General features: G+C 43.8%; 1 protein-coding gene across 1 annotated transcript in view; it reads right to left on the bottom strand.

Annotated features, from left to right (window-relative positions):
• Positions 1-11,269, bottom strand: part of wnt3 (wingless-type MMTV integration site family, member 3) — a gene marked incomplete at both ends in the record, with an annotated part of 34,733 nt that extends 23,464 nt beyond the window's left edge. Inside the window, one exon of the mRNA XM_079492505.1 lies at positions 11,190-11,269. Within this exon, the coding sequence (XP_079348631.1) occupies positions 11,190-11,269 (80 nt within the window). The remainder of the gene's footprint in view (positions 1-11,189) is intronic.
• Between the last annotated feature and the right edge of the window lie 1,045 nt (positions 11,270-12,314).

Genomic DNA, 12,314 nt, shown 5'->3' with positions numbered 1-12,314 from the left:
TGACATGCATCATTGGCCATTACGGTTGGATACAGAGGGCAACAACACAATACTGGTATTGGTTTACCAGATACCCAAAGTCATTAATACTTAAGGATAACAAGAAAACTGCATTTGATGAACACTTTCATTAAATATAATGTCTCCCAGGAACTGCCGTAGTGAATGAAATGGTAGTCCTATACTGTGATTTCCCAACGATGTTGGGATGGACTTGGATGAAAACACGCTCGAAACGTGCCATTGTTGAGCAGCTTTTCTGTGAACTATCGAAGATGCCACAAGCACGATTCGATTCGATTCTGTGTTTTGGTTCCTTTGAACCTGGTTAAACTCTAGTGTCTCCTCAGCAGTGAACTTTTACTAAACCATGTTTGGCGGCTGTGTTTCATCCATGTTTGACATGGCCCTGAGATAGGAATTTCGGAGGTTTGGTCCCTATAGCCGAGTCATACCCAAAGACTATTGACACTATTGGCATTGGCAAGGCCATCCTGCTTGGCACTGAGCATCAAGGGACTTATTGGGGTAAGTCCCTACATTTCAACATAGTGTACTATAGTATAGAGTCATGCCACATGCTAGGGAAACTGGAGATAGGCTCCTGACCTATGGGCCTCATGGCTCCGGAACCGATGGTCTCCAAAGCAACTTATTGGTCAGCTATACCGAAGTGGAAAAAAACGCCACTCGTAATGTAAAAGATGCAAGGCTGGCTCAGATACACATTGTTATTTATTGAGAACGCTTGGCGCGTTTCGGCCTCAGCCTTCCTCAGAGCAGATAAATGACCAGTTGCAAGGTTGACCGGCTACAGCAGCAAACACAAGGGCCCCCGCTGACCATTTGGTTGCCCTACTCGCATATAATTTGTGCTGCCCCCCCTCCCGGCGACAGCGCTGTGTTATCTCATGCAGATCGGCTACTTTGCTGTTTGTGAGGACACGCGCATTGGCGTGTGTGGTACTTTTTGGCACATTTTGTTGCCCCCCCTCGGCGTGTTTCCCTACTCGCAGTGCGTATTGTGTGAATACTGTATGTAGCGGGGGTGCTGATGAAACATACTGTATGTAGCGGGGGGGGGGTGCTGCTGAAACATACTGTATGTAGCGGCCTAGCGGGGGTGCTGCTGAAACATACTGTATGTAGCGGCCTAGCGGGGGTGCTGCTGAAACATACTGTATGTAGCGGGGGTGCTGCTGAAACATACTGTATGTAGCGGGGGTGCTGCTGAAACATACTGTATGTAGCGGGGGTGCTGCTGAAACATACTGTATGTAGCGGGGGTGCTGCTGAAACATATGCATGCATGTTGCCTGATTTTGGGTTGACTTGTACAATTTAGACTATGCAAAGTTTTTGGCGAAAATCACAGTTTTTAAACCAAATGGGGCTCCTGTGATTCATGCAAAGCCGTTGAGAAATATATATATTTTTTTGTGCCGATCTATGGAGCGATCTTTCTGATGGACTGACTGTCTTTGTCTTCATGCTGCACGCACACACTGTGATTGTGTGTGTGTGTGTGTGTGTGTGTGTGTGTGTGTGTGTGTGTGTGTGTGTGTGTGTGTGCGTGTGCGTGTGCGTGTGTGCGTGTGCGCACGTGCAAATGGTATGACTTTCATTGCCATGTTTTCAGAAAATCGTGAGGTCAAAGTGATCATAATATGTACTTTGTGCCAGTCAAGCATATTATTGTGTGTGTTATAGAAAGTAGCATGTTTTGTGACGATAATAAGTATTGTCTTGACAATGCTATATTCACGGTTTATGATTATAGCCATTTATTACAATTAAAAGTACTACAGCGTACAAACCACAAGTGTCATCATCATGCATTGTTCAGCCTGGGAACCAATGCTGTGCGGTTTATTCAGAGGTCACAGTCTGTGGCTGCTCTCGTTTAAGTCTACTTAAACAAGAACAGCCACAGACTGTGAATGAATAAACCTCTCTGGAGTGATCCTGCACACTGTCTGGAACAGATCCATCAGTAAAGAACGCTTCCTCAGACCTCAGACCTTCATCAGGATATTGTTCTTTAACTGCTTATAGTAAAATGGAGCTGAGTTGCAACTGTACTTGGACCGCGTTTTTCCATCCACACAGGTACGTGCACACATGGACATCAAAGGGGGCTTCAGCCCTGTGCACGTCTGTAAAAAAAACCCAAAAAACATTCCTCTCCAGAACATGAATGCTGCATTTACTATGGTGAAAGAAAAGTAAATGCCACCCTTTTCCATGCCATACCATAATGCCTTTTTCCGAACTCTCCTGAAGTTGAACGCAGCATTTTACGTTGAAAGACATGACCTCTGTTTAGAAGTCCATGTCGTATGCGTCTCCAGTAGCTAAAGCGTACAGGGTCGCGCCCCGAAAATAGCAGATCTACAAGTTCTTAACGCGTTGCAGAGTGATGCATTGTGAGCTTGTAGATCCGCTATTTGCAACAACAAAGAATTGCCAAAAGTGCCCTTTTAGGTTCAAGTGTTTAATATTCTCTTTTCCAGACAGTGGGCGAGGAACAGCAGGGATCACTCTCTCCTGTTTACATTGGAATTTCCTATTTACCGATGCACTTGTTGCTAACACTACTGCGTGCTCCATAGGCCTTTATTCATGTTCTTCTTCAAGTAAAATCACCTGCTGTATACTGTATACAGTCACTTCACTTGTAACTTACCTATGACTAAACAAAGCAAATTAGAACATTTAAGTGGCACACGCAGAACGAGGGAGTGTGAGAAAAAAAGACAGAGATTAAACGAAGAACCAGCCTTTCACAATCCATCGCTCTATGTATCATTCCTTAGGCGCTGTTCAAAGACTTCAAATGGAAAGCTGTGTGTGTGTGTGTGTGTGTGTGTGTGTGTGTGTGTGTGTGTGTGTGTGTGTGTGTGTGTGTGTGTGTGTGTGTGTGTGTGTGTGTGTGTGTGTGTGTGTGTGTGTGTGTGTGTGTGTGTGTGTGTGTGTGTGTGTGTGTGTGTGTGTGTCTGGGGGGGGGGGGGGGTTCTGTTGCTACTTGTACTCAAAAGGCCTATCTTCTAGCATGCCTTGAACTTGGATCCAAGTATTTGTATTTTTGACTTTCACTCCACTAAGACAAATAGTTTAACTGCACTACAACTTCTAGGAAGGTAAAAAATAAATAAAAAGGACATTATGAATTAACCTCCTATAAGCACTATTTCAAGTTCACACAGTGTGATGCAAAGCATCACAATGTGTTGTGAGCTTGTAGCTCTGCTATTTTCACTTGCTTACTTAAGCAAAGCAAATAATCCAGTACTTTAACTCGAGTACACTTTGACTGTGCAACTTCTACTTTTAGGCGAGTAGGCTAATAATGGACCAGGAGTATCTTAATTTGCCTCAAGCTGCAGGGGTTGAGTAATTTGTCCACCACTGGAAATGACAGATCCTTGACTGAAAGGTCATAAGCTTCTTAAGGTACTGTGATTGTCTGTTGTCGACATTCACAGCTGTGAACTCAGGAATAGAAGTTGGTGTTCATGAAATATGAATGTGCGTCACACTGGCTCAGGCCCACACGTCTGCCTACAGTGATTGTTGTTGATGAATTCTTGGTTCTTGCACATGTGGGAACAAGCAAATGTACTTAATTTAAAATAAATTAACGTTAGCTCATGCCGGTTTATGCCTGAGGTGCCAAGAAGCACCCTCTGTCACCGCCTCTATGAGTGCGCCAGGTTCCTGGAAGGTCCTCTGCAGTGACAGACAGCCTGTGAGAATATTATGTGCATTGAACTCCTTTCTATACTTCTCGAATCTACCTTCTATATGAACGTACGTTCAACTTGTCAGATTTTGCCCGCGGGACATTATACTGCCGGTAAACGAGGCCCCTGCCGGTGTAACTCGGGAGACTGAACCGCAACAACATTGCCATCGGAATCCCAATTATAAATCCCACAACACAGTCCGCTGAGAGAGACAGAGGCACTCGGAAGAGACTAAAGTGGGCCACGGAAAGTTGCCAGCTTCGCCTGAGGATGGGACTTTTCCTGGCGGAGGGTGGAATGCACAGCTCCTGTCTGTGTTGTGTTGTCTTCTGTTTTTCTTTGGCTCACTTTTGATTTGTAGTCCAACAGCTTTGGGCTGATCAGATAAAAAATGACAGGACCCCTGAAAAATGTTCCAACCTGTTATCTTTTTTTTTTCCTTTTTTCCTCCTTCCACCTCAACCCCCCCTCCCCTCCCTCTCTCTCTTGTTCTTGTTCCTCCTCCACCCCACCACCACCACCACCATCACTGTGCAGACTCTTTTAGAGCTGGGACATGGAGCCCCCCTGCAGTCAGAAATGTACGGAGAAGTGAACAGCGTGTAAAACGGAGAACCTGCCTGTCAGTCGGTATAAGATGAGTGTGAAGCTGCAGCAGGCAGCGGCGCTCCAGACAGCAGCGCGGTGCACTGGGGAATGAGACTAGCAGACAGTGCCTGTTAGACAGGCAGCTCACTGTCTTTTCTGTCTGTTGCGAGATGCCACTGAATCTGTCCATGCTGTGCGTGCCTGTCTTGAAAAGGACCAGAGCGGGTTTGAATTGACGGCCTCAAGGGACTGTCTAATTGAACCCTAAATCAAACAGAGCATTGTTCATTAGTGTCGCCCACTGTCGCCTGGGTTGAATGCACATTCAGTTCAGGTAGCATGGAACTTCATGCGATTGTATAGTATGTGTACATTTAAGTGAGTCTTAGCCACTTAAACCTTAGATACTTTGTTGACTGTCCCCCAGGGGACTAGACTAGGCCCCCTCCTTTGTTGCATTCTACACCAAATCTTTTATATGGCATGCACAAAATAGAGAGATGATGAGAAATAGTCATGTGGTTAATGATTCACAAACATTCTGTGAGTTTGTCAGTATAGAGTCAAACTCACAGCATTATATCTCGCAGCAACTAACAGCATATGGAATATGAAATTCATATGAAAAAGGCCTATGGTGGCGTTACACCGTATTTGACTAAATGAGCTTCCCTTAACCGCTTATGCGTGTACTCGTTGCACGTCTGTGTCGCACAGCGATAATAGCTGATCTGCATGCTCACAGCGTGTGAACAATTTGGCCTAGAATAGCATGCTCAAAATAGGGTCACCAGGTTCAAAGCGGTTCATTTGGCTGAGCCTGAACAAAAACTTGTCTTACTACTCTTGTCCATCAGATGTTTCATTCTTAGATCAGTCGAGGGACACCTCACAATCTAATGGACTGTACAGTACGTTGTCACTTTGGAGTATTCTATCCATCATATCTCTGCCAGATATGTTAAAGGACCACTTCACCACTTTTCAACATCTCTTCATATAATTGGTCCTCACTAATGTTCATGATAAAACACCACCATTCTTTTCTACTCGGTCTGTGTCTCATAGGAGGGCTTTGGGCAATGAGGACACCCATCATCATTAGGCAGATTTTTTTTTAAACAAGATTTGTTTTAAAATATATTTAGATTTTTATTATCGTGAGAACGATGGCTTCAACTTTTGCATTGCAACTTTTCAGGAAAAGAAAGCCTGCCGTTTCTATTAGCTTGGATTCACCATCGATGATGTCACTGATGGACGGGTTTCTGAACTGCCCACAGCCTTCCTATGAGACACAGACTGAGTAGGAAAAAATGGTTGTATTTTATCATGAACATTAGTTAGGACCAATTATAGGAAGAGAAGTTGAAAAGTGGTGAAGTGGTCCTTTAAGCGGACGAGGCACCCTTTCATTATGTGACAATCTTTCGTGATTCTTTGGAGGCAAAATGTAAAATATTGTTTGCACAAAATTAAAGCAACGATGGCACTTACTTAAAAGTAAAACCTCTATCAGTTTCAGTACTGTATCAGGCAGTGTTTCTGTATAGTCTTTGGACAGTCAGTCACAGAGCAGCGTCTCTTTGTTTTGTGTGTTTTGTCATTAACCTGCTCAGTAACCTGAGGGGTTTTGTCTGTATTCAGAGTTCACAGGTGTGTCTCATAATTCTCTGTCTTTGACCCATGTGTGTCAGAGTATAATTGTACCTCTGTGATTCCACCAGTAATTAGCCTCTCAGTGGCCAATAAGTAACATGGCCTACAAACTTAAGACAAGTTTGTTAACCACACGAACACATGCCGTCCCCATTCTGGGCATGTCATAATGGGAGAAATTAGCAGATCTACAAGCTCACAGATAAATTGTGAGATTAGTTCGGCTCTTCTTTTCGGTGTGTGTGTGTGTGTGTGTGTGTGTGTGTGTGTGTGTGTGTGTGTGTGTGTGTGTGTGTGTGTGTGTGTGTGTGTGTGTGTGTGTGTGTGTGTGTGTGTGTGTGTGTGTGTGTGTGTGTGTGTGTGTGTGTGTGTGTGTGTGTGTGTGTGTGTGTGTGTGTGTAAGGAGTAAATGAGGGGACCCTGGTATATAGCGTTTAGTGGTTAATGAAGACCTAACATTAGGGGTGTGCGCATGCATGCATGCGCGTGTGCATGCGCGTGTGTCTGTCTGTCCATATGTCCCCTAATGACTTCTTTGATCCTGGTCATTAGAGCGCTCTTTTCTTTTTGAGAAGCAAATGTGCCGGCCTGGTGTTTTAGTGTAGCGAATGGCTGCACACCGGGAACTTTATCCTTCCCTACTGAAGTTCGTGGTCTGTCCTTTACTACTGCAAGATTAAATTAGGAATCTCCTAATTACATGCAACACTCACTATGTATTAACAACCAACTGCCATATAATCAATGCTAATTAGCCATACGATATTGTCGCAAAATGTGAACGCGGTCTTAATACCTTGGAGCAATGCACCTGCTCAGGCCCAGGTGCCCTATGTGTACACATTGCAGATAACATGTTGCTCAGGAACTCATTTCCCTGGGGAAGTCATTCTCCTCCTAGGTGACATTTGAAATCGGCTTTAGCCTAAAGTTGTCTTTGACCCTGGCTATATGGAGGCCTTAAGCCATTGATATGGAACCCTACAGTTTCTTAAGAATGACATTCTTTTGGGCTTTGCTTTGCCCCCCATTTCACTGTTCAATATAATGCCTGAACATTCTTGATCTTTTCACACAGGATGGAAGACGGAGGATTTTCTCGCAGTAAGAATCATTAAAGTGATCCCTTTGCCAAAGGTGGGGGGTTATGGGGTGGTGTTTGAGGGGTGGGGGTGTCACAGTCAGATAATGACATTCCTAAGACCCAGAGATGGACCCTATAGAGTCCCATCTAAGCCACTAGGTTTGACCTGTGCAGTTTTGGTACAAAGTTTGGCAAACCCACCATACCGTAGGTAGCTGGAGCTCCAGAAAGACATATGCCATCGAAAAGAAGGCATATATTAGTAGCTCTCCAGTGTTCCTTCCACAAGCTAATTGGCAAAAAATACAGTTTTGGTTTGTAATCTGGTTACATGTTAACACTGCTTAGCCACAATGTTAATCCAGGAAGATTTTAACCAACAGCATAAAATCTTCCAGAACCACACAGTTTTAGAGGGTGGCAAATATTGAGACTTTTTGAACATACATTTTATATTCATCATGATGTAAAATAGATATGCCATTCTAGATCTTTATTAACAAGGCATCCTTTATTGTTTGGCCTGACGTGGCAAGCTTGCTTAATTTATAGCAATGACTGGATGAACAAGCCTTGCCTACTTTAAAGTATATTCCTCTTGTTTACTCTGACCTGACCTGCATGGCAAAATAATGTGATATGTCACAATTATTTTCAAAGGCCGTGACAAATAACGTATTTTGCTCATCTGGCAGCAATGATTCTACTAAAATGTCTGGCAAGTTCAATCGGGCACACCTCGAATAGTCTAACCAAATTTATACCATTGTGAAATATACTTCTTCCAAGTCGGAATGCAGCCTTCACAGTTGAAAGTTGCACTACAAAACTGTGAAGATTGCATGACAAAAGTTGGGCTCTGTGGGAACATTTATTTTACACTTTTCTGTCCTCTTTGTCACCTACTGTAAATGCGTTCTTGTCCTTTTCTATTTTAGCCTAGCTAGCCATTACTTTACCAATGCCAATAACAGCAACATAAAAGATGCCGATCATCATTCACTAATTTCATTCATTGAGTTCTGCTTCACATCCCATGCGCTAAATGATCCGTGAGTTTGTCTTTCATAGCAGCAGTTTGACTGCGCTGCTAATGTTGCAGAAAACCAAATTCTGGTGACTTCTGACCAACAAACATCCAAGGTATTTCTCATCATTTGTTGTGTTGTGCAATTGCAATACAGCAGTTGCCACCCCCATATTTTCCCTTTCTGTTTCCCTGTCCCAGACTGCCCTACTCAATTGCCCTCTCTTTGATTTAAACTTTCATGAGCTTTACTGCACATTTTTGTGGTGAATTTGACTTCACTGTGTGGAGTTGATGAAGAATGATAAACAACAACAGCGATGCTTCTAACATTTCCAAGGGGGAAAAGGATGTGGTGAGCCTGAAACTACAGTTGCTACCAATGCAAATGAGTTTATACAAGTTAACAACTCTCTTTCTATTTGCTCCTATTTCCTGAAGAGTTGTGATGTTAAGGGAGGATTAGCTGAATAACGGTTATTGGATTTGAGCATCCAGTGCTGTGCTGCGTGATGTGACAGAGTTAAAGCGATAATAACTGTGTGCTCGACGGCGGTATTGAAGCAAATGCAATGAAGCTAAGTCCCTGCTGATACTGACTGTCATCATACATCTTCCAACACCAATGTCTTTGCTACCAACGCAAACACAGACGGTATAGACTAGAGCAGCTGACAGGTTCATTTAAGCTGCTTTGTTTAGGGTTGATGATGAGTTAAGACTCACACACACACACACACGCCTTATGCTTCTATTTTCATTCAAAGGATTTATAATGTTAAACCTGGTTTTAAGAGCAAAGTTTGACGTTTTTAGACATAAATTCTGATAAGTCAGAGAGCAGATATTTTCATTTTGAAGCCGCACATAAACCAGTGTGATGTTGTGTTGCCAGGGGACTGGGTTGTGACCTTGGAGAACCTGTGGTTTACTTTAGTCTACAATATATCTTTTATCTGGTGTGAGATCTCTCCAAACACTTTATTTTGTCTCCTTTTATAAAAAAGCTCCGGTTTCCACTGACATTCTTGCATTTCAAGGGGGTCCAGTTTAATGTTCAGTCCGGTTCTCCAAACCCACCTCATTAGTCTGCTATGCCGCTTCTACTACACCGCTTCTTCCTGCATGCATACTGTATGTGCATATCTCCACAGTTATTTATGCTCTGTTTTGTTTTCAACACCCACATCTTGTGACGGCGTGGCTGCCAGGCATGAAGCAGTCAAGACTCCTTTTCTCTCCAACCCGTTACTACTTGGCTGGAGAATTTATGGCCAAGTCATTGCCCCTGAGACAGAAGCTGAGAGCAGCCTGCCTGGGCCCTCTCTGAAACCCGGCACCCTCCCGTGTGACGCACCAAACCCTTTGGACGTGTTGGACACCACCGGCCGATGCCCAGTGACAAGCGCTGTATGACACCCCATTCCCCCAGCACCTGCCCAGTCACCTGGAGCTATGACGGCCCTTTTCATCTTCACACCCTCCCCGCAACCCCACCTACACTTCAAAATTTGTTACCCAAATCAAAGGTGCTGCGCTTTGTTCGGGATCGAACATTACACCGGTGTCATGTAAGCTCCTTGAGCAGAACAGCTGCAGGTAATTCATAGACAGAGAATCCCAGGCTCTTTGTCACCACTGTCTGTGCTGGTGTTCGGCAAAGCCAGGAGTGGGTGTAAAGTCCTCGTTGCCATTAACACTCCAGCCCTGTGGCCTGTGAGCTTGGCAGACCCTCTCTCTGTAAATGAAACCAGGAGATGCTGGCGGTTTGGACAGCGCCGCGCTTGGGACCACATGCTAGTCAGGCTACTAAAAGTGCAGTAGCTCTGACAAGTATTGTGTCGCGAGCCAAAAGAGCTTTGTCATATGCCTACGCAAATATCTCCAAAATAAAAGCTCTGTGTTACAAAAGAAGACAGAGGGCTATGAGGTCAGCTGCATGTAGCTGAATTAGTACAAAAAAAAGAAAACTCAAAATTTCAGTTGCTGCATGGTGCCAAGCGCCGGGATCTGGGAGAATTTAACAAAGGCTAAATCAAACCCTTCGGCACCTCAACATTATTGTCCCACGACACTGCTGACAAATCTCCCAGAGAAATATGAAAGTACAAATTTTGTGAAAAGCAAATTAATATGCTTTCTTAACTTATGTCCAAGTAAATGCATTTGTTGTTATCAGTGGCTTATTAATTAGAACCGACAGCCCGCGGAGCAGCGCAAACATTTTTTTTTTTTTAATTCAACACCAAAATAGTGATTTTGTCTGTCGTGATTTTACTCGTTTGACAAAACTTTATCAATATGGAAAATATGTAAAGCTTAGTGTACACCCTAAATAAAAAATAAAGTGAAATTTATTCAACAATGAAGAGTTTCACGGCATGTTTCGTGGGGCCGGCGGCCTGAATGTAGAACCTTGAAGCACAAAAGCAAACTATAGACAAGAATGACGATGATCTAATGGTTCATGATTGTTGTAACCCCCAAGGCACTTTGGAAATGATATAGCTCTTTTTTTGTGAGAAAGAAAATGACGATTTAAAAACAAGATGAAGTGAGCCGCCGTATGAGAGCCTTTGTTGAGTTTTCATGAATAAGCGCAATGTTGTCATTGTCCTTGAGGGATAGATAAAACATGTTTTCAATAATCGATCATATTATTGACTTTTATGGTATTAATGCAGTAAAGATTTGTATCAGCCCAGCAATACACATAACCATGGACTGATTTGTCTCCATGGGCAAAATGTGTTATTTAAAAAAATAACTGAACCCATTGGGAAATTGAATGTTCCCACAATATGATAAATAATAATAATAATTAAAAAAACATCCTTTGCATCACAACATTTTCTAATATGATAGATGGACCTGAAAGTAGAGGGGGGAAAGAACGGCGAGCCTTTTCCGTTACACTCGTATTTGAGGTTAAGATTCTTTGGACTGGGCCGGAGGAGAACAATTTTTCCACGCAGTCAACTGAAAGTGCACATTTCTGTCCTCTCAGAAATGATCCTTTGACCAAGAAGTCTCTCTCCTCTGTGCAAGTATAGGGTTGGATGCTCAAACTGTGGAGTGTACTCACCACCAGATGGGATAGCCTCCAAGCACCCGCGAGCTGGACAGCCACACACACATCATATATCCAATCAGATACAAATCCATGAGGTAAGCCTTTGTACAGTCAGTGGGGGCAAAGAGTCTGAATGGATCAATACATAGAATTTCCAATGGACAGTGACGCACAGTTTCCCAGGAAGATGGAGCTTGATTGCTGAATCAAAGGAAAATTAAAATATTGCACCCAAAAAAAAGAAAAGAAAAAAAAAAAAAAAAAAGGACCTCTTCCTCCTCTTTTCCCCCTTTTTGTCTTTGAGTCGGGCCAGGAAAGTGTGTGTGTGTCTGCTGGTAGTTAAGAGAGTAAGTGTCTCTCCTGCTAACACACACATTAACACACGCTCCTACCCGTCCTCTCCTTCCTTCCCTCCCTCTCTCTCTGCGCTTCTTCCCTAAGGTAGGTATCTCTCTCTCTCTCTCTCTGTGTCTCTCTCTCTCTCTGTCTGTCTCTCTCTCTCCACTTTTTTCTCCCCCAGGATGCCTCATCCACAGGCCCTATATTAAAGACGGGGCAGGGGGATGAGGGAAGGAGGGGTGTGCGCGTGTGTGTGTGTGTGTGTGAGAGAGAGAGGGAGAGAGAGAGAGAGAGAAGACAAGCGAGGTTTGGAGATGTCAGCTGGCAAGCCAATCACAGAGGATGGCCTTAGGTTACGAAAAAAAATTATTATTCGTTCCCATCTGTCAATCACGCGCCACCCCCTGGTAATGTGGAAAAGAAAGAAAGGATTGAAGAGAGGGAGGGAGAGAGAGAGGTATAGGGAACGGGAAAAGGTAGAGTTCTTATTCATCCCATTTCATCCATGATAATTCAAAGAAAGCACACACAGTGAAATCGTCAGTGTAATTCAACTCTGTCCGGCGATAGGTGCATATAGGCCTGCCTCTCCCCAGGACCAGGGGTGGGTGTGACTGACTAAACACAGCAAAATCCTGAGTGAGAATTCAACTCTGATAGTGTACAAATGGAACCCACACACACACACACACACACACACACACACACACACACACACTTTGCTCACCTAGCCAGTGCTCACATACTCCGGGGGGGGGGGACATTCACAGTGAATTTTCCAAATTGTTTTCCCCCCAC

This window comes from Electrona antarctica (genome assembly GCF_951216825.1).
Source record: "Electrona antarctica genome assembly, chromosome: 22".
Lineage (NCBI taxonomy): Eukaryota > Metazoa > Chordata > Actinopteri > Myctophiformes > Myctophidae > Electrona > Electrona antarctica.
The sequence above is the reverse complement of the archived record's forward strand: the minus strand, read 5'-3'. Positions and strand labels throughout refer to the sequence as shown.